The sequence below is a fragment of the Melospiza melodia genome, chromosome 1, assembly GCF_035770615.1.
Source record: "Melospiza melodia melodia isolate bMelMel2 chromosome 1, bMelMel2.pri, whole genome shotgun sequence".
In the NCBI taxonomy this organism is placed as follows: domain Eukaryota; kingdom Metazoa; phylum Chordata; class Aves; order Passeriformes; family Passerellidae; genus Melospiza; species Melospiza melodia.
In genome coordinates, this window is record NC_086194.1 from 20,764,570 (window position 1) to 20,788,368 (window position 23,799).

General features: G+C 36.3%; 1 protein-coding gene across 4 annotated transcripts in view; it reads right to left on the reverse strand.

Annotated features, from left to right (window-relative positions):
- Window positions 1–22,745, reverse strand: part of SLC39A12 (solute carrier family 39 member 12) — a 34,806-nt gene extending 12,061 nt beyond the window's left edge. The window contains exons 1-9 of one of the 4 annotated variants that reach the window (XM_063150373.1): window positions 22,587–22,745; window positions 21,371–21,489; window positions 17,512–17,793; window positions 14,795–15,002; window positions 12,716–12,918; window positions 7,940–8,111; window positions 4,512–4,684; window positions 2,606–2,758; window positions 1,302–1,409 (exon numbers count right to left, since the gene is read on the reverse strand). In XM_063150373.1, coding sequence (XP_063006443.1) covers window positions 1,302–1,409; window positions 2,606–2,758; window positions 4,512–4,684; window positions 7,940–8,111; window positions 12,716–12,918; window positions 14,795–15,002; window positions 17,512–17,793; window positions 21,371–21,406 — 1,335 coding nt within the window. In that variant the 5' untranslated portion in view covers window positions 21,407–21,489; window positions 22,587–22,745. Of the gene's footprint in view, window positions 1–1,301; window positions 1,410–2,605; window positions 2,759–4,511; window positions 4,685–7,939; window positions 8,112–12,715; window positions 12,919–14,794; window positions 15,003–17,511; window positions 17,794–21,040; window positions 21,490–22,586 lie in introns of those variants that run through there. The other 3 variants (XM_063150362.1, XM_063150368.1, XM_063150377.1) reach the window with 3 other exon arrangements.
- Window positions 22,746–23,799: the final 1,054 nt, after the last annotated feature.

Genomic DNA, 23,799 nt, shown 5'->3' on the forward strand with positions numbered 1-23,799 from the left:
GTTAAAACTATTATAGTAGGCACTGGAGTCAAGAATAGCACAAGAGCTCTGTTAGGGACAGCAGCCACCACTCCAAAAACTGTACCAGAGATGTGCAAACAAAATAGGATGTGTTTATTGGTTGTGATGAAGGATATGTTCTGTAGAAGCAGGAGGAGAAAAGGAAAAAGAATTGTTTCTCATATTCTACATTTTAAAGGGAACTTAAATGTCTCTAGTTCCCATGATTGCAGCCAGTCATATGAATTCCAGTAATTGTTCCACTTCTCCTATATTTATTCACATGCCACTTCCTTGAACTGTGAGTCAAATCTGCAAGACTAATTACTGATCTGAAGGATTTATAAGTTCTCCTTAGTCAACCAGTGTTTGTCTTAGTATTACTCACATGATTCTGAAAAATTGGGTGCTCTTGTGTAAACCAGCTCAGCCAGGCTAATTCCATATAGATATTGTGATCTATATAGAACTATGGGGGGGGATCTTGCATCTGAGGGGAACAACATGTTCATTCATTATCATCAACAGGAAGCTTTGACATGTCTCACAAAATAGTAACCCTGCTTCACTCCTCTGTTTGATCTGGTTTTTATTGAGAGTTTTCCAACTGTGTTTTAGAGATTAGTGGTGACTCACGAGGCTCTTGCCCATCACAACTACATTAGTAAAATGGAGTTCACCTATGCATCAAGATACTGGATATAAACTGAAGACATTTGTTGAAAGAAACAGGGTAAAATTTATGACTCAATTTAATTTGCAAAGATTTATCTGTCTGGATACTAAATCTAAAAGTATGTAACTTCTTATAGGTAAGCACCATTCCCAGCTATCTAAAGCGTTTACATTACTCTTCAAATCTGTGGAAAAATGCCTAAGAACAGTCCAGGATTTAATCTGTTCATTAATTATGCACTTAACTCTCATTGCAGGAGGTTCCAGAGTTTTTCCTAAGGGAGAGTCTGCCTTTACATATGATCAATGTATAAAAGGAAGGGAGAAGGAAAATATTCAAGAATTTTATCAACAAAATGTATAACAATACAGGAAGCATATTGTTATATCAATCTGATACACACTTAGAAAAGTTACTGTAAAATATCTGTTCTTGATATATCTGTGAAAGCTCATTATAAACTTCAAAATCTAGAGATTCTTGACAATCATGTCAAGTAATAAACAACAAATCAATAAAGACTGAAAAATAATACTGATTTATTACATTAATTTTGTTAATTTCTTTAGAGGAACAGAGAAAGAAGAATTTAAATTTAGGGAATTATGTCATATTGGTAACCTACCAACTGTATGGTTGAAGTAGATTTGCCTCTGCCTGAAAGCTCATTTAATTCAGACTCCACTGGAAGATCATGGGAATGTCCCCAGTGCCCATTAACTAAAGAAAGGCCCTGCTGAATGAAGATGCTTTGAAATTAGTTCTGAAATCCAATGAACACAGGTGCAGCATCTCTCAGTCTTTTGTGAAAATTTATCATTTTTAATTATTTAAAAAAAAATCTGCTGAAAAAGATCAACATTTCCTTAAATGTTAAAAAAAAATGAAAAAACTCTGAAAAGTGAATCAGATATATGAGTGACAATCACAAAGGTTTGATACAACTTAATGTATTTTAAAAATCAAATTCAAATTTTAAGCTGAGATAGATATAAAAATTAACTCTGAGGATTCATCTAGTTCTCAGTACAAAAGGTTTAAAAATTGATGGGATGGTGATAAAACCCTTCTCTCAAACAAGGAACAAAAAGGACTCCTTTTTACCAGGAAAATAAAATATCACCATCATCAAAATACTCTCATCCCATTAATCTCACATTATATTCTTATGGATGACTCAGAGGTAGTGGGGATAGGGAGTCATTGAGGCCTAAACCAGGCCAGTCTTCACACTCTCTGTAAACAGAACAAGCAAAGGTTTCTCCTTCTTAAGTGACATCAGGATTGTCTCATGCTGAGAAACTTAATGAGCCATCACTTTTTGTGCTGCATTCTATCCTTGTGCATATTCATATTTTCAGGCTCCAGCCATACTGAAATAAAGTAATACAATTACTGTAAGCATGGCTGTAGCAAGGAGATCCTATTAATAAAAATTGGGTCCTACTGACTGTAACATACATATTAGATTTTCACATCACTGGGATAGGGATCAAAAACAATTTGGAAATTTTAAGATATCAGTCTTGAAAATATCTTGAAAATATTTATCTTTCCATTGCATCTTTCTCCTCTTCAAACAGAGCCTAGAGCAAACAACAGTCACTGCTATTTCATATGGATACACACTTTAACCTGCTCCAGTGTGACTCATGAATGCAGGCTCATGGAACATGTTTGATTATCTGTTCCCTTTCTGGAATTATAAATACATGAAACACACTCATGAAGCAAGCACAATCCACAGAGCAAAGCAAAATAGAAGCTGAAGGTCAATCTGGTAGGACCACTTTGGCAAGCAATTATCTATGCTTCATTTAACCTACAGAAATGATAATTAATTTCCACAATCATTTTAACATTCTGTGCATTGCAAAATCTCAAAATACAAATTTTTTTTTTTAAAGGGTGAATTGTACAAAGCTTTACCTGGTCACGAGGTGTTACCAAAAGAAAGAAACACTTTTCTATCAGAAAAAATCCATGAATTCCTCCAATTATTCCCAAAAGTTTCCAAATATATTCTTTTCCCTCATAGAAATGTTCTACCTCTTGTGCTTCATGTTTATGCAAACCAAGAGTCTAAAATAAAAGAAATAAAGTTAAAAAAATTTAAATGCCAATGTTTTAATTTTTCCTACAGCAAGCCATAATGCATTAATTCATTTTATTCTCAGAATTTTATTTTCCCAGTTCTCAGTTCTGCCAAAATTAAATTGTGTTTTTAAATAATCAGCTGAATAATAGAGGATGAAATTAATCACGAGGAGCACAGCTACACTTCTTCATCTCTCAGTGGTGAAAGTAACATTATTTTTAGGGACAATTTTATGAAATCACCATTTATATATACGAGATATATTTTGTTTGCAATATATTGATGGTAAAACTCTATAAAAATTACTTGCATTATCTTAACATGCAAACTTGATATCAAAAATAGATAAGGAGCTACTGGAGAGGGTCCAGCAGAGGACACAAAGATGTTTAGGAGACTGGAGCATCTCTCTTATGAGGAGAGGCTGCTGGAACTGGGCCTGTTCAGTCTAGAGAAGAGAAGTCTGAGAGGGGATCTCATTAATGCATACAAATATCTCGAAGGTGGGTGCCAAGAGGGTGGAGCCAGACTCTTTTCAGTGGTTCCCAATGACAGAGTGAGGAGCAATGGCCATAAACTAAAACACAAAAAGTTTCAACTCAACATGAAGTAGAACTTCTTTCCATTGAGGGTGGCAGAGCACTGGCATGGGCTGCACAGGGGTGGTGGGGGATTCTCCCTCTCTGGAGACATGAAAAACACAATATATTCCTTAGGAACCTGCTCTAACCTATCCTGGCTTGGCAGTGGGTTGGACTAGATGATCTGCAGGCATCCCTTCCAACTCTAACTGTTCTGTAGTTCTGTAATTCTGTGATTCTGTGAAAATGAACCATAAATGAATTAATGCACTATTAATGCAAACATGCATTTCTGTTGGTGGGTATGCTTCCTTCTTTTCCCCGGTGTCACAGCACAGCAGCCCTCCTTTGCTCTGAAAGGGAGGGCTCTAAAGGCTACTGGATACATCACTTAAAACTGGCAAAGGAGAATACTTTCACACTTAAAAGGTGTTGCTGAAAGAAATGCATTTGTCTCACATTCAGTGAGAATTGCCTTCCTTAAACCACTCTCCCAGTTTTACTTCCAGAGATGATGTATTGAGCATAAAGAGAATTTTAACCAGAATCTGAAGCTGCAAAGAACTCATTCTGTGACCACTGGAAGTCTACTCATAACATCTGTATCATATCAGAGGAGACTGTTAAAAATAAATGAATACGCAATGGAAAATTTGGTTCTGTTTTGCATTTTATCCTGTTTATAAAATTTAGATTATGAATTTAGGAAAAGATCATGTTACCCATTTTATTACAGTTCTAGGCTTCAGGATTAATTAGGCTTATAGTGCCTGGTTCTCTGGAACAATCTGTGGAGGGGACTGTGAATGTCTCACACAACCTTAGAACAATTTTTGTTAAAATGTGTTACAGAATCTGCCTCATGAAATAAATTAATACCCATCTAGAACATGCCTTGCACAGGACTTGTGGAGTTACTGAACTTTTTTTTGAAAAATAGGAACCTTTCTTTCTTTGAATTCATCAATCATGGTTTTTTACTTATTATTATTTTTAATCTCTCTCTGAGCTACAGGGTGCAAATGTAAATGAGGTGCTGGGGGAATTTCGTGGAACACTTTATTTATGACCTGATGAGCATTTTCCAGGTATAAATGAAACCTTTCTGTTCATATATTTCAACATTTTAAAAAGCACAGAAGTGTCTATTACTTACCTGAGGAATAAGATGTAGCAATGCATCTCCAGAAAGGGTTCCAACAGCCAAACCGACAAACAGCTGTAAAATGAGTGTATAGATTTCTTGACAGGAGTTAAATAAAATGAGAGTTGTACCAAACATAGATCCAATAGTAATAAGTAAAACAGCAACAGTGCTGTAACCATATTCTGTAGGGGAAAACAAATGAAACAAAACAAGGGCACCTTTATTAATCCAATAATTGTATTTGTATTTGAGTATTTTTTAATATTTGTAATTGTTGTTTTGAGGGTATGTTTTCATACCTCTGTACAAGCACTCAGGAGAAGTGATTCATTGTGACACTATGTGATTTCAGCTGGGATTGAGTTAATTTTCCTAGTACCTGGTACAGTGCAGTGTTTTGGATGCAGTATGAGAATATTGTTGATAACACACTGATGTTTTGGTTGTTGCTGAGTAGTGCTTGCACTGAGCCAAGGACTTTTCAGTATCTCATGCTCTGAACGTGAGGAGATGCACAAGAATCTGGGGAAGGGGAGGGGAACACCTCTGGGACAGCTCACCAAACTGGCCACAGGGATATTCCACACTACAGAACATCCATACCCAGTGCAGAAACTGGGAGGAGTTGGTCAGGAGGGGCTGATTGCTGCTCAGGGGTGAGCTGGGCATCAGTCAGCAGGGGGTAAGCAATTGTGTTGCACATCACTTGTTTATCTTGGGGTTTATTTCCCTCTCTCTTTTATTGTTTCCTTTGTAATCCTCCTTTCCATTACTAATTGCACTAGTAGGAGGAGTAGCATGAATTGTATATTTTACTTTATCTCAATTATTAAACTGATGATAGCTCAACTGATGGGTTTTACCTTTTTCCTGTTCTCCTCCCCAATCCCTGTGGAGGGAGGCAGTGAAGGGTGGGTGAGTGGCTGCTTCATATTTAGGTTCTGTCTGGGGTTAAGCCACAACAGCCATATAGATTTTTCTAGTCATGTGTGAACAGATGATAGAATTAGAAACCCAGAAAACATTCATTTTTTGAGGCTTTACATGTAATAGTCTGGTACTTCCAAATTTCAGACCCTAAGAGATAAACAGACTGTGTCTATGCAAATCAGAGTCACTCAGAGCAGCAGAGTGCACCCTGCTCTGCATTTGCTTCCTCTATTAAAAGATTTATGCTTGAGATTCTATGTTCTCACACGCCACACCTGTGTATTTTTACGGTCAACACCAGGTTTTTAACCAAATCATTTTCTGCAAACAAACAAAGGCCTAAAATCTCAAATAAATGTAGTGATCTAATTTAGGTTCTAAGCACAAACATTTTGGTCTAAATTATATTTAAAAATCTGGTGTGGAACTACATCCCTTCAGTTAATACACCAGGACCATCAGCCTATTTTTCCCAGATTGCTGGGATGTTTTTGAATGTTAGTTTTATAATCTCAGAGTTACATGCTGCTCACATTTCCAACCTTTTGCAGAACATGAATCCCAATTAATTTCTATGGAAGTCTTATAATGGGAGGTAAAACACTGATGAGAAACACACATAAAGGAATTAATGCCAAAATATTTTAAACTGTCACTTAATGTTTCAAACTTCAATAGCATTCCGAGTGCTTAGCACCTCATAAAATCAGACAGCTAATTTCACAGACTGCACATCCAAATACAAGAGTATAGTAGAAATATATGGAATGTCAGGCCCTTGGTGACTTAGCCAAAACAGCGCAGCCCGTCAGTAAAATAAGAGTACACAGTAAGACTAATGAGCCTATGCTCAGATCACTGGCTCACACATAGGTCAAACATGGAGTTCTTTATCTGGAATAAGACAGCAGAAGTGTCCCTGTGGTCATGGAAACCTTCCTTTGTCAAAAAGCACAGGGAAAGGGCTGTAGAAAGGGCTCTTATTAATTCCATTCTGCACTTGATGGTTCAATTTTTCTCATCTCTCACCTTTATGAGATCAGTAAAATGTCATTGATTGGGCTGATGGCTTTAGACTTGGAAGAATACCACTTAACAGTGAATTTTTTATGAACCTTGTATGTGACTTGGGTAAGTTCCTTTCTTTTCTTTCTTTGTCCCTTGATTCCTGATCTAAAAAATGGTCATATCTGTGTAGCACAGAAAAGATCAAAGCAGTAAAGACTGCAATGTGTTCAAGTAATGAGCAGAGATATAAGATAAGAAAGGACTGCTGCCTATTGAAGACCCATAATGATTCTTCCTATTCTGTATGTCTCTACTATAACAATTCTTGGAATATCCATGAGGATTCTCCCATGCTTTTTACTTCTGGGATATTCACATGTGTCCTTTCATGCTTTTTAATTCATGTGCTGATCCATAAGGATCATTGGGCAGCAGGATGTGGGGAAAACTTACTAGCTCCAAAAAGATCCAGTCATCTAAAGCTGACCATGTAGATATTAGGATAAAGGTATTGAAGACATTGATTTGTAGCCTAAAAAGTGCTCCTGTAGATGCAGGCAATTATGGTTAGATGTCTGTTCCTTTTTGGTCATTCCCGACTCCCAAATTCCCCAGAAAAATTAATGTCTCTGTTATGACACCAGCACACCTTGATTTGTAACCCAGATATTATTGGCTTAAAGTGAAAAAAAAACCCAGAAAACACATTAGGAAGCCCTATTTCTGATTCAGCTGACCCTGAATCTGAGTCATCTCACATTCAGATTTTTCTTTTATAAGGTGGATTAAGGACTGATTACAGGAGAAGTGAAATCCATGGAACAGATGGGGCAGAAAACACTGGAAGCAGAGGCATGTGAGGGCTACAACTGCAACAAGAAACAACCTAATTAGACCCTCAGTCAGTTCTTGCTCCAGCTCTATCACACAGTCCTGCTGCCCTGTTACTCTTTTTCTGGATGTTTTTCTTACCCCAATAGTATCCTCAAAGCTCCTCTGCTATAAAATATCACAAGCTGAAACACCAGTAGCATTCCTGCCCAACTTACCTATATCAAGCATTTGCCACATCATGGTATAAAATGCCAGTTAATGTAACTTTGAAGTTTTATGTAAAAGCAATGCAATGTTTACAACAGAAACCTGGTGCAAATTTCACAATATAAGCCCTTACTGCCCAGCAATCCATAGATGAGGACCTGTTATTGCCTACCTGCTGGCAATATCAAGCATTCCTCTAACAAATGAAGAAAATAAAGCTTAAAACCTTACATGTGGAAATAGAATTCCAAATAGTATAAAATTTAGACCATTGAATCTCCTCACTTCTCAATATCATACTATTATCTGACATGTATGCTATGAAATGATAGAATGCATAAATTACAGATGGCATAGATCCTATGTTTTGGATTATTGATGAGTGAAAAGTCTCCAGAAGTCCTTGCACCCCTTTATCTGAATTTAAATAAAAATTTATTAATAAGAACATAACTTACTTTCCATAGTTGTTGGTGGAAGCTTTGTCTGTTTGAAATCAGGAAGCTGACATGAACAACTTAAAAGCTGTTGAATGATAGCTGGACTGATTTGCTTGAAGTGGTCCTTAGAAATGGAGGAAGAACTGTTTTTCAAAAATATCTTCACAAGTTCATTGGCAGAGAAACAAACCTTTGGAGGAAAGTATACACAGTTACTAAACATGTTGCATATACCTGCATTTAATTTTGAGGTTAAATACAGAATCTGAGAAGAACACAGGGCACTCCAGCCCTAGAAGAAACCTGCTATATATCTATACTCTTTCTTGCTTAAATTAGTTTAATTACTTCAATTACTTCACTTTTTTTCTGTGTAAAATCGATACTAGTATATTTCAGAAAGATCAGAATCTTTGGGATAAACCTGCTCAATTTTTATTGAAGCCACTTAATGTCATTAAGATCTTACAAAATAATATCTAATAATATCTCTCAATATTTTATTGTTATATGTGCTAAGAAAAAAGTTTCAATGCTAATACAAACCATATTCTTAGCTATTCTTGTGAAACTACATTATTTGCAGTAACAGTGCTACTAATATAAGATACTGCCCACATTAAAGCAATACTGAAATTCGTCCTTGTACTGGATCTTCAGTAAGATATGGAAATAAATTAGCATTTTAAATTCATTAAATGAGGGCATGTCAGCAAACTAGATGTTACATAGTCTAATATTGGTCTAAAGATTGCTTAATAATCGTATTATTACAGGTACTTCTGAATTCCAACTACTTTTTGTTCTTGCTTGGAGCATGTCTTTGTCAAAAGAAGCAATTTTTCATGGAAACATTTATATTTCAAAAATTGTCATGAAGACATTTTGTGTGTTTTGCTCCAGGATGAAACTTCCAGTAAAAACACGAGCAGTTAACACAAGAAAAGTTCTAGTGGAAATTTCTGTAAACACTTTTAAACAGAAGAACTCCAGATCAAATATGTTATCTTACTTAACAAATATATTGTTTTATTAATAATCTTCATTTCTTAATCTCATCTGATGAGCTGTGATTCAATATTTAAAACCAAAAAATTTTCTTTCATTTAAATTGGTCTGCATCTGAGACTCAAGGTTTTCCTAAATATTCTTTATCTCACTACTGAAGCCTAACCTTCTTTTGAAGTTAAGTATAATTACCTTTAAATAACCCAGATAAAATCCAACACATTCCTGCTATTGCTCATCCATTAGTAAAGTAAAATATGCTTTATGGTTCACTAAGAAACTGAATTAATTGAGCACTGATGTAGTTTTTTTCTGAAAACCACATCCAAGTCTTCAGGATAATGGGTGATCTTGTCACCTGGACTGAGTGTGTTCTGCCTTCAGACCAAAGGAGAGCATGAAGACAATTCAGGAGCTACCATATCGGAAGAGGCCTTAATTTTGCCTGTTCTAGGTAGAGATATTGACTCCAGAACTAGGGAGCACTGACATCTGGTATCAAGTTGGAACACTAGGATTTTGGCTGGTCATGAGCAGCATTGCTGACCAGTCAGAGCAGGGATTATATTACTTATTATTTAACACCTTCACCAACAACCTGAGTGATGGAACAGAGTGCACCAGATGGCATTCGCAGGTGAAACTCAACTGGGACCACTAGTCAGAATGCTGATGGGTGTGGCTGCTATGTAGAGGGACCTGACAGGACAAAAAATGGGCTGACCAGCCCTTAGTGAAGATCAGCCAAGACAAACTTATTGGGCTTCACACAGAATAACTCCGTGCATCAATGGAGGCTAGGGAAACTGGCCAGAAGGAAGGCAGGCTTCCAGAAAAAGCCCTTGGGGTGGCTCCTGACAGGAAACTTGAACATGAGCCACCAGTGTGCCCTTGTGGCAGCGACCACAAACTGCACACTGGCTGCACTAGCAAGAGCAGAGCCAGCAGGTACTGGAGAAAGAATATTGCCCACCACTCAGGACATGGGAGCCCACATCTGGACTGTGTCCAGCCAATAACCAGCAGTGCAAGACACTGGCAAATTGAGGGAAATCCATGGAGGGCCCCCAAGATGCCTAGGAACTGCAGCACGTGATGTGCCAGGAGAGGCTGAGGGACCTGGGTTTGCTCAGTTTGGGAACAGGAGGGTTGGTGGGCATCTTAAGTCTTCAACAGTCTAAGGTGATTGGAGGGAAGACATAACCAGAATGTTTTCAGAGGCATACAGCAAAAGAATGAGAGGTGAAAGGTATTAGTTGCAGCAATTAAAAACTCCAATATGCTATAATAAATAAGGCCATCAAGATGAAGGTAATAAAGCACTGGTACAGATTTCTCAAAGACTATAAACTCTGTTTTTGGAGACATTCAGAATTCAACTCTACATTGCTCTGTGAAATCTGATCTGACTTTGAAATTGGCTCTTTTTTGAAAAGTACAATAGACAAGATGAGGTCCAGGATTACTGCAAACCTAAATTTTAATGTGAATTTATTATCTAGAATTTTCAATGAGAATTTATTACCATGAATTTTCAATGAAAATCAAAATATCTATTGTAAAAATAAATTGTCCACCCCTACATAAAAATAGTGTTAATGTCTATTTAGTAAAATGTTCTTGTAAGATGTGGGGCATGAGGATCTGCATCTTTTCTAGTTGCAAGTCCCAGCCTTTGAAGCTTTCTAAAATAAGGAGGCAGAGAACTGTCTCCAATAGAAAAGCAATGATACGTGTATCATCCTGGAGGATGATAACAAAGAAATAAGCACATTGATTTTGCATATTTTCATGTGACAAACTGGATGGATAGATGGATGGATGGATGGATGGATGGATGGATGGATGGATGGATGGATGGATGGATGGATGGATGGATGGATGGATGGATGGATGATCTGGGTTTCCAAAATCCATGTTTGTTTAATGAGGGAAAATAAATGAATACATAGATGTGACGTAGTTTAATGGAATGTAAGATTATTTATCATATTAGATTACTTACCATTTACTTTTTTTATAGACATTTATAATTGTAGAGACAATAATGACTTCAAAAGAAAGCAGTGACCCTTTTTTGTGGTAATGTTTCAAATAATTATTCCTATATAAAAATTAAATTACAGATCTTAAAGCAGTTAGCGAACGCAAGCCATAGACAAATCAATGTCCTGTACGGAGCAGAATCAGCTACTAATGAAGCACAATGGCTATCATAGCTGCAGAAAAACTATCAGGAGAAAAAATTAGCAACACTGCAGTGAAACATGAAGTGTTTCCATATGTTAGCTATGCCCGTTTTCCTTTACATATTCCACTTTACATGTGGAATATGTAAAGGAAAATAGGCATAGCTAAAAAGAACATAAATGGAAAAAAACCTCCTTAGAAACTAGGAATTAATACAGAAGAGAAATTATGTTCTGTCCAGATGTTTCTTTGTGATTTTTTTATGCATACAGAACAGTTGACTCCTAAGACTCAGATAATGCCCCTGCACACTTATCCTTTGAGTTACAGTCAGTCTTAGAAGTTCAAGAACTCAAAAAACTGAGCTTTAAAAATACTTCAATTGCTGGAGAATTTTACTTCTCTTACAGATAGGATCACTACTGATTTCTGTCCTTCATAATTTAAAATTCATATGAAACACATTTAAAATGACCTTAGTTCAGGATTATTTTGAGACCCCATTAAAAGCCTCATCATGCTGATCAGCATGATCCTTTTTTGTGGTCAGCTGCAAAGAAATAAACGTATTGATAGAGTATGCATTTCAAATGCAATATAATTACAGAGATAAATATCTATCAGAATAGCATTGAACCAGATGAAATTTGTCTCAGCTCCCCATCATAAAATGACCACACAGAAAAAGTCAATTTCACTCATGAAATGACCTCACAGAAAAAGTCAACATCACTCAGTTCTCCTAAATCGAAAAGAAACATTGCCACTGAGTTAATAAAAATGATAAAGGGTTGAAAACAATAGAAAAGTGTTCTTTGAAGAATATATTTCAAATGTATACATCGAAATATATACCAATTATATGCTTTGGAGTCTCCTTTTTTGTCTGTGGAATGATACCCCGTCTAAAGGATGGAAGTCAGTTACCATCTTGATCATTGCCATAAACAAAATTTATTTATTTTAAGATTTTTAGGATAAGGATAAAATCACCTGCAATAAGCCAGTGTCCTTCAAAGTTCTCAGAGAAGATACTTTGGAGTACCTAAGGCTCTGTTTTACAGTCTTTATACTTTCTAAAGAAGACTTCTGGATTCCATAAATGGCTATGAAAAGAGTTTGGAAATGTCCAGTCTTCAATTTACAGAAGCCTTTTAAAAGCAACTTACAGATAAACTTTAATTGAATTTGTTTTCCTTAGTGCAAAACAATCCCTCTTTCTACCAGGTCACTTAAGGCATCCTAGAAACTCTGTGACATAAAACCACAAGAAATCTCTAATAACTGTAAGAAAACATCAAAGCCATGTTAACCCACTCCTCTGAGTCTTGAAGAAACACCTGATTCCAGGTAACACTAGCCATTGTTAGCCCCTCCCAGAGACTTTAATTGCACATTCAACATCCACAAAGTTTTTTTCCCAATTAGTATTTAAACAAATATTGCTATATAAATATATATTTTCATCTGTATCTACATTCCTTTTTGAAACTAATACATTTTACCTCAGACATATTGCATGGTTTGCAAATCAATTTAAACTTCTGTCTGTGAAATTCTGTCACCAACATTATAATAACATAAAAGTAAATGAACCTGGTCCCAATCTGTGTTCCTTTCACGATCTTCAAAATAGCCTTTCAGATGGTCTCCTTTTGTATGGTTTCCTTTGACTGGAGTGTTTCTTCTTCCAGTATCTCTGATTGCCACACTGTAACGTCTTCTTTTGTGACTGTGAAATTGTCCATTTACAGTGCAGGTCTTTTTGACTCTAAGCACATTGAGTAGTTGTTCTAGTTCTAGTAATTGATTAGAGAACAGATATGTTACCATAGGAAAATGCACACTTAAAAGACAAAATATTTAAAAGACAATATTTTTTTCTTTTTGTTTGTTACAACATTGATTCAATTCCTCATTTTAATACTCTTTTATCAGGTTGGTACTAGAGGCAATTTCTGCTTAACAACTCTGGAAGTTCCAGACACCCAGATCCTCAGCCTTTCCCCCTTTACATGTCGCACTCAGATATGACTGGCAGGAAATTCATCTTTCATTTATTCAGCATCTCTGACAAAGTTACCTAGTAATTGTTAAATAACTTCACTGTTCTTAAAATTTTCCCGTGTAAATGGAACTCCACACTAAGTTGCCACAGCCAGGTATTTGGATCAGGAAACACATCCTGCATAGGGTGTCCTGAAATCAATTTTCAGCATGCTGTGCTGTCCTTGCACTTCAGGAGCACAGCACAGGACAGTGATTTTTTTTCTCTCCTTTGGTTAACTGGGAAGATGCCTGCTCACAGTACTGAAACAGGAAGGAGAGAGCCAGGATCCCTAATCCAAATCTGAGATCATGCACAGATGTGCCTCATTAAATAGCTGGGGTGCAATGTGTGCTTCTGCTGATGGAATGCCCAGTTATTTGAGATTCAGGCTCTATCCTATCTTCCTTATCACCTTCCTTCACCCCTGCACTTTCAAATGAAGCCATAGTGATAATTCCTGTAAACCTTAATTTGTCTATTAAAAAGTGGTCCACAAATTAATTTTAAAGAAATTTAGATTAATGGGAATGTTTCCACATGATAATCCTTTAGTTTTTAAATCTTGTTACTCAGAAAATGCAAATAGTGTAGTCCTAATGGTAAATCTCACAAAAAAATTTCTGATAAGATGTTTCACTACTTTCTTTTGGGTATGTAAACAAACAGATCTGAATGGAGCTGTATTTGCAGGTATATTTGTTTTCTAAATATAGTAACATCTAATTTTCTTTTTCTATGCTTCCAGATTCTTACTCTTTCCTGAAATTACTATTAAGAATTTAAATAAATTTAAAGGGACAGTATAATGAGCTTAGACATAAAAAAGACTTACTCTGTAACAAACTTAAGAAAATTTTAAGAATATAACAATATTATTATTAAGAATATTAATAAAAATATTAAGAACATTTTTTGTTTTTCTGAATGACATCCTAACTCCACCAAGCATACAGTCCTGCTGTTATCTTCACTGGGGCCATATTTCACCATACATAGCTATTTAGTAGCACTGGGCTGAGATGGCTCTATCCATTCTTGTGAGAATTATTTTACAAGATCTGGCTGGGCAATTTTAAAGGAAGGGCTTTGCTGCCAAACCAGTGTTTGTAAATGCAATCTATAAGCCCCAGTTTGGGCCTAAGGATTATTACATTTTTTTGTATTTATTTCTGTGATTCAATGTACCTCTGTGTAACCTATGAATGTTAAAGATGTCTTTACCTATGCTCAATTCAAAATTTTAATCTGTTTTAACCCATACTTAATGTGACTTTTAAAAAGTGCTCTGAAAAGCTTGTAAACTGTTGCTGTTAGCAGTTGCCACAAAAAAAGGAAAAGTTGATGTCTTTTAACAACCTTCTAAATCCATACCAGGCCTCTGAATTGATGGTGTAACTTCTTAAACTGCCAAGTAGGCACAACCTTTTACAGAAATTAATAGCTGCTGCTGCTGCTGCTGAGAGCTTGGCAATTGTTTAGTTTTGTTTCAGGTTTTTTGTTTTGTTATTTCTGGACCTGTTAGAGCACTCCTATACTTCTATTTATTTATGGTTAAGTAGCATTTCTGATAAGTCCAGCAATAAATTTTCCTGAAGAAATTTTGAACTTTGCATACTCCAGCTTACCTGTCACTTGGAGCTCAGTGGTACTATTTAGAGAACTGAAAATATATTTTATAAAGAATTCTGGGGAAGGCAAACTTGCTTTCCCCATACAGACTCCTTGGAGAGCCAGAGTAAGGATTAAAGCAGCCAGGCGTGGAAGAGTGTTTTCATCAGCACCATCTCTGTCCATTATATCAGCATTTTTCTCCAGAGTGCTCACATCAACACACTGAAATCAGGAGAAAACAGCATGAAGACAGTCCTGCTAACCTCCATTTAAATAATCAAAGTGACAGGAGGAGAAACTGTGGAGAACAATTTCATAGACAGCCAGAGTAGAAAAAATGCTAAGATGTAAGCTGTAATTGCCAGCAGGACAGCTAATCAAAGGACATTTAAAGGAGAACAGGCATAGAATTAAAAATCTTGAACATTTACTCAGTGTCTAATGGGGAAAAAGTACAGTTCCTCATTCAGGTTATTTTTGCTCAGTGTTATTTTCCTGCTGTTTCTATTGTTCCTAGTGTCCTCCTCAATTACATCTACATCTACTTCTAGAAAGTGGAAGAAAGGGGATGAATTTTTGTTAAGGAACAAGAAATAGGCTCAAATAATACAGACTGTAACTCTTCATCTCAAAGTTCAGGAAGAATTCTTTTAATGTTTTTAGTTCTGACCTATTCAATGGAATCAATAGTTTTTTATGGATTAGTTATCTGGGGACAATATGGAAAGATATAATTTTGCTGATATGACTTTCCTGCTGGGTGACCAAATACAAACAGTAGTTACTGGTATAGAACCATGTGTGTGGAAGTCTGCAAACTCTCTCAGTTTCCTGGAAATTTATCCCCCTTTTTATATTTTCTTCCTTTTTTTCCTTTCTGGTTTATTTTCACTGCAAATGGTTGGGTTTGAAAGAAACAACAACAAAGATAAAAAAATAATTAATTTATTTTTTTCAAACTAATATTAGCAAAATTAAAAAGTCAGCTAGATGAGCCAGTACAGTAGTCATTTATTTCATACACACTCATCTCTCCTTATGTAGATCATAAACACTTCAAAGAGGAGGCTGCCATTTCTTTTCCTGCTCATTCACTATACATTAAAGTTTTCCCAATCCAAACCTTAATCTCTCATTTCAAACAAGACATTAGGTGCTATGACTAAAGAAGAGAACATTTTCTGTGAAACCAAAACACAGAAAGAGACACTAGAAATGCTTTTCTTCTATGACTACCCTGCACCATTGGCCCTTTTCCACAACTCAAGTGTTGTGATTCCAAGTATTATGCTATTATGTTTTGTGTACCTTTCATAAAAGAAACTTCTTTTCCCTCAAGTCAGTGAATGAAGTCTCAGTTACTGGACAGGCTTGACAAGTGATTATACTGCCAGCATAAACAAACAGAACCCTCAGTAAAGCATTTTATGGGCTGTTATTCTATCTTGACATTTCAAATACCCACCAATGCCTCTTTACAGTTGCTCATATACAACTGGAGTCCTTGGAAATCGGCACGTTCACCAAGACTCAGAACCAAAAGTACTGGTCAATGAATAATTTATGGTGGGAAATGACCACACAAAGACAGAGAGAGGAACTGGAGGCCCTCAACATTCTGGACACAGCCAGGTCTCCTACCCATCTTCTGTTTGTGCAGAAAACCCTACGACAGCGTGCTGTAAATTAAAATCTAATGAAATGAAAAATTTGACCTTTGTATAAACCAATTTAACTCAATACATTGAACAGATCTAAGGAGCTGCAAACTGGAGGTCAACCTGTACTTTAGGAGTTATCTAACCTGGCTAAAACCTGTTTTATTGCCCATTACAAGGAAAAGTTTCTTCTTTGACTTTGAACTCCAGAATATTATTCTATTATTTTATAGGTCCTATTTGAAATAAAGAATTCTAAACAGCAGTGAGAAAACTTAAGCACGTTCCCTGACTTAGAAGTTATGATCTTAGCTGAAAATCCTCATTATGCTTTTTTTTTTAAACTTTAAATTTTAGCTTATCTTTAACAATCTTTCTACAATGCATATCCATGCTTGTAGATAATTAGTCACAAACGTGTTTCTACTGAAGGAAGCCATCATATCTTTGGACAGATTCCTCATTCCGTCCAGCTTTGGATAGACATGGAAGTGTAGAACCTGGCAGGGATTTCATCACAGCAAAAGAATTCATTGTTTCTCCTATATCAGCCAGTAATGGATCTGTTGTATTTCATACCATTGAAATGCTTCAACTTTGAACTCTATAATATTATTCTATTATTTTATAGATCCTATTTGAGATAAGGATCTCAAATAGATCCATATAGATAGATCTATGTCAAATAGATCTCATAGATCACTGGTAGTGTATCTATGCTAAGAAATATCAGAAATGAGTAAGTATTTTCTGTACTTGGAGGCAAGTGCAAGATATTGCATCTACACAGCTGTGCTCTTTTCCATCTGCCCTAAGCAGAGCAACTGCATCTAAATTACCCATTAGGAATGGTCCCTAAAGTACAGTATTTCACCAACCATGTGGAAGTGGCACATTCCAGAAACAACTCAAAATAAAGCATTAAGCAGCACAGCCAACATAATCCCAGTGTTCAGCCTGTGCTTGGACACTTCCACCTACCAGTCTTCTGGTACTGGCATAGTCTCTGTCCTAGCATAAAGGTATCACACCTGTAATAAAGATGAAGTTATTTTTACATATGTTTTCTTTACCTGGTTTTCAGAAGTTTTAAAATGTTGCCTTACTGCAGCTAAAATATCTTCAGTTTCATTCCGTGAAAAATAATAACAGTCTTCATCATGTCTTAAACTAAGCATACTCTGTAGGTAAAATTTGTAATCCTTATCATTCAAACTGAATTCTGAAGAACACATATCTCTACGATGAAGAATGTAGTAGAGAAGAATAAGAGAAATTCTCTCAAATACTTCTTCACTGAGATGATCTTCTAAATCTCCTCCAGCTATCAGTAACAAATCATCTGGTTCAAGGCACTGTGAAGAAATAAAAATAAATGGAAATTCAACTCAAGTGACAGCCTGCCGGGCATCTGCAAATACAGATAGGAAGGACAATGAGAGAATACAAGTTCTATATTTAAGGGATCGAACCCAAAACTTCACAAATGCAGGCTGATGGAATGGCAGGAGGAGGGTGTAGGTAATTCTTCAGAGTCCTATGGCTGCAAGATCACACCATGAGGTTTTTTCTAGAGCCCTTTTAATTTTTAAGGAAAGTGAAGTGTCCTAGAGATGGCACTTTGAGCAACCTGGTCTATTGGGAGGTGCCCCTGCTCATGGTAGGGGGTACAGAACTACATGATCTTTAATGTCCATTCAAATTAAAACCATTCTATGATTCTATTCTGTAATTCTATGATTTAGATTCCCTACAATTAGGAATAATTCTGATCAATCATTGTAGAGAGCAAAAAGCTTCCACTGGCTTCAGCAGATTATACTTCTGGTTACAAATATATTAGATAAGGGCTAGGCCTATTCATATTGTCATCTGTGCATTCTATATGTGTTTACATGATAAGATAAAAACAGTTGCTGAACTGTAGTTAATTGAGGCTATGTAAACAGAAGTTATACCATATTCAATGCACTGCTGAGAGACATAATTGAGCCTGTAATCACACAGCTATTTTTATGTTTCTCAATGAATTCTGTTAACTGCAACAATGAAATCCAGTGCAGAGAGCCAGCACAAGGTCTCAACCCCATTTAGTCCTTCAAATGCATTTCAAGAGGGACTGAAATTACATATTCACCCTGTGCAGGCTTTACATCTGAGCGCAGATTTTAATAAGTGTAAAATTGTAAGCATTAATAGCCAAATTAACTATTTATATACATAAATAAGCTAGATTACATCATGGTTCACTGTGTCCTCTCCTACCTTCATTGCTTATTAAGGTCTTTAACTTTTCCTAATGCAGTCTCTGAGAATTACTCTTTTGACTAGGAGGAGTCTATTTTCTTTTCTGTCCCAACGACCTCAAGTCAGTCAACCAGCCTTTATGAACACTCAGTAGTAATACAATAAACATATGGCATGAAGTGGAAGATTTTCAAAGAATTCTGTAAGATTTTAAAACCCACTGAGGATAAATTGCAATCAGTGAGTCCATTGTTTGCTCTTGCAGGGAAGATGACTGAAAAGAAAATTGCCAATCAGAAGGAAGCAGATGCATTGTAAAAGATGCAGCTACTCCATAGTATATGGGTAGCCCATGGTGAGTGACCCTTGAAGTGATATTAAGATAATATAAAGTGGTTGGTCATTAGCTTGGGTTTTTTCATTTGTTTTTTAGTTTGGGGGGGTTTTGCTGCTACTAATATTTTTACAGGAATAACCATCTGTCCCTGATTTAGAAAAGCTAAGCAAAAAAGAAGCCCAGAACTTTGGCACTGAAGTCTGAGTTTCTTTTCTTTAAGTGGCCAGAAGTTTAAAAAAAAACCAACAACTTGTTTACCAATGCAAGAAATATATGGCTTCTGTTTGCTTAGGTGATAAAGAAATGTCAGATGCCATCCAACAGCTGCCAGCCCCCGCCCAAAGAGTCTTAGGACCACTATATAACAAGAAACCAGAAGAAGGTCTAAAAAAAGGATTAAACTTCACTACTTTTAAATGCCCATTAGAGATACCATAAAAACAAAAATTAAAAAAAATCTGAAAACAAAGTCATATGGTATATAAACCAGTCCTGGATTTAGAAGGGAAATTGAATCTGAAATGAATTCCCAACAAGTATGAGGAAGAAAATATAAGGTGAGACATTCTGTTTCAAATTTTGATGTACTTGAAGGGTAGTGCTTCTTGCACAGCTTTTGCTATCTTGCTTTACCAAATCTTGTTAAATCATCATGGAAGATTTCAGCACAGTACCAAGTGTGCACCATGTGACTGAAAATGCCACGTCTCCCTCAAGGATTTCCTACAGAAAACCACGTGTCTCTGGGGCTGGCACAGAAACACTGACAGTGCAGTGCAGGATGCATGCAGTGTGTCAGACTCAGATGACACTGAGGAATACTGAAAATGGTGAAAGTCCTCAAAGTCTTCCTGTAGAAAATTTCCAAGATGAAGCCTGAACAGAGTAGCAGTACTGGACAAAGTAAGCCCCAGCTAAGTTTCCCTTCGATTTTGTCCATCCAAGGACACCAACAAGCTCTCCAGAAATGCATCACAAATACCAGAAAAAACCATGCCACTAGAGAAGAAAAACAAAAGGGTGACCAAAAACTTAGTCCCCTGTTTTGTGTAGTTTGGGAGGACTATATAGCCATGTTTATTATGTTAATTTTCAATCTGGGCATGTATCTGATGCATATTCATTGCCCATGTGTGAATAATCTCCTTCATAAAAAATTATCCATTTAGGTAATGACAGGCACCTACAATATTTATGTATGAAATTTCACATTTGGGTTCATATGAAAAATTGGAGCATTTGTAGAAAGGGTCAATAAAGTGACCAGCTGTCTACTGCACAGGATTAAAAGATTCCCACTTCATTGGCTTGGCAGATTGCTGAAAACAGCACCTTGTAAAAACATTCACCTTTCAGACCATCTTCCTAAGTGTGGTATAAAGTGACACTGCTGTATGTAGGTCACTGAGCAGTGCCAGAGCCAGAGTAATGAAAGCCAAGGCTGACCAAGCCCTTTGTCGTCCCTTTTAGCCGAGTTGCTCAGTAACACTGTCCCTGTCCTTTCTTCATTGAATCAGGACTGAGTTCTGAAAATATTCTCAAGTAGACAGCCAATCCCTCTGTGCAACTGTACCCTGGACTACTTCCAGTTTCAATTTGGATTTGTAGATTCTTTGTTCTGCCTTTCATTTTCCTTGACCTGAACTGCTTACAAAACCCTCCCCTTAATATTGAATATTTCAGTGAAGTAGCACATAAATCTGAGACAATCCTGTCTGGGTTTTATTTTTATGAAGTAAAATCCAGAATGACAACAAAAAAAGTGGCAGAACTGTTCCCCAGGGTTTACCAATGTCTTTCCATGGTGGAAATCCTGTGCCCCAAATTCAAGCTCATGCTTTTATTGTTATACAAGGTATCAGCAGAAAAACTTTTGCTGTAAAACAAACACTTGGGAACTTTAAAAGGACTGCCTGTCGTGTTTGGAATGTCTCTTAATGAGCTCAAAGCACAAATAATAATTATTCAAAATGAACCAAAGTAGGGACAAATTTTTTTTGCTGCAAAAAGTTTTTTACCTGTTTAGGTATCATATTCAGGACAGTATACTCAAACAAATGTTAGAACTCACTGATGATCCTGTAAAGATATCCCTCATTAATTGAAGCACTAACCAGATTACAATCCTCTTGCATGCCATAAATCCGCTGTGGGCATTCAGCTCTCTCCAGTAACATTTTGACCAGTTCTCGTGAGTGGTTCATGTGGAGCTCAGTGTTTTCAGCTGAGAGAACGCGTAAAACTTCCACCAGAGAGCCTCTGCTGGGAGGATTGCTGCCATCCTGCCCATGCTCTTCCCCAGGCTGTCCTTCAGCAATGAGCACGCTGAATATGAAAGCAGAACATACCACCCCAAGAGCTGGATGCTTGGTCAGAAAACACATCTCCTCTTCCTGCAGTGCGTGATCTGCACTGAGTGTTGGATTGTTGTTTGCGCTGCACAGCTTAAACTGGAAACCTGAAGAATCTGAATGGTAAAGGGGAAAAAAACCCCAACCCTTTAATTAGTGTGAATGCAATATGTTCGAAAGGATTTATTAATTGGTCGGCTAAGCTGATTTGCAGTGACAAGCTGTTTTTGAACAACAGGGAGCCTGTAAGGACTTTACAGCACAGAACAGCAGGAAACTAAGACAACTATGGCCTCAAAAGTTCTTTAGAATTACCAATAAGAGGTTGTCTCAAAGTGCCCTTCCCTCTTCTTAAAAATAAAGTCTATGGCTTTCATTTCAGTGTTATGTTATTGCATTCTCTACTAATTCTTTTCAGTAAGAATAGAAAAATACCATGGCTTTTGCTTTCATTTCATCATGAAAACAGGTTTTTAGTAACAAAAATAGCTGTAAATAAATATTGCTAGTCTAATACTATTATGAATGTGCAGTAATTACGTTACATAGCAATAATATAAAGCAGGTTATATTGTCAAAACACTTTACCAACATCAGTAAACTCCAGCTATACTTCACAAAGAAAGAAGGAACAGGATGTACTTAAAAATTAGTGATCACTACTCAGACAGAAGTATTACAAAGCTGAGGTTATAATTTCACTCAAAGAACTCTGAATAAACAAGACAAACAAGCTTAACTTGTTAACTTTAGGTGCAAAAGACATTTTGTGCTATAAATCTCTCTTCTTCACAATCCTTCCTAATAAACCACTCCTTCTGCTTTCACAGTAATCTATCTCGATATCAAAGCACAAGAAATATAAAATAGTTTCACTTCTGTTTTCCTCAGAAGTTTTGATTTTATTGATGGGCAGATGCTGGCAGTGACATACAAATTCAGATAGTAAAATACGTGTTAAACAGCCACATATATGTTCATGTCCTTTGAACTGCAATATGATACATATCTTATTTTAAAGGAAACTTTGTAACAAAGTATTTAAAATCGAAAAAGAACTGCTGAATTCAAACGGACATTTAGTCCAAAAAAAGTTAGTATGTTTTTAGATATTAGGAAACCTTTTGGTGTTTAGATATATTTTAGTGTTAGGAATATGTATCATTGTTATGAGGATATTATGAGCATTTATTTCTAAATGTTATTTTCTTACCTTCTGAAAGGAAAAAGAATGCTCGAGTATCTAGCTTTGTGGCCTTCTGAATCCTGAGAAGTATTTAGCTGCTGGAAGTCCAATGTTTTTAAAATTCCTTGATGGTGCTCTGGAAGCTGGAGAGGATTAGTTTATTGCTGCCTTGAAAAGTTTTCAGTTGCTATGGAGAGAGCTGCCCTTAAGGTAACAATGGAGGTGGATAGGAATTAGTACACGTTCTTCTTGTACTTCTAAGTTCTAAGCATTGCATTATTGAATTTATTTCACATTTTCTAGTAGTTATCTTTTTAAGTAAGCAGTCTATTTTAGAAGTACAAGATGTATAAAATCTCTTAAAGAATGTATTTCTTTATGATGGATAATATATGCAAGCACTCATAACTGTTCCCTGTGTTACTAAATTATTTGATCAATGCTACAACAAACCTTAATTTTGTTTTTTCAATAAAATATTACTACTTTTAAAAAATAAGAGAACACAATAGAAATAGAAATCTTTTCAAGCACATCCATAGAAAAATTATATTTTCTCTTTGCAAAACACTGCCCATACAGAACAGCCTCTTTCATCCCCACTTATCCTATGTCATATTTCCACCGACTGAAAAAGCTGGGATAGCTCAGCCTGTGGTGAAAAAAATGGTCATCCACCCACTCAGATTTTCCAGAGGGACACTGTTACGAAGTTGACATTTACATCACCACACTACTACAATATTACTGCACTGGAAGTTAGTGAAAACCGTCACAAGTGACAGATTTCTACAGAGACCAGCAGCACACCAGTCACATCATTCTCCCACCTCCCAAACCTTCCGTGCTGCTATGGAGGACTACCATCTCAGCTGGCCCAACAAATCCTGGGAAGCAGCAAGCCTGTAGTAATAGAAACATTATAATTCTCTATAAAGCTAGATTAATAAAATATCCAGAGTTCTAAAATGTCTGTAATGTCTCCTACAAGGTGGTAAGCTCAAAGGGAACAGCCTTGTTTTAGCAAGACTGAGAACTGACAACTGATGCTGACTATAGAAGAATTCAAATGACAATGCCAGCTTGAGGGAAATACAAAATATAAACAAATGTTCTCATAAACACTAAGTACAATTACATGTACAGATTCTTGTGTGATGATGAGTATTTTAAAAATCAGTCCAACTTTTAAATATTCTTTTATTTTGTTTCATAAATTACCAAAGATATTTATCTAACC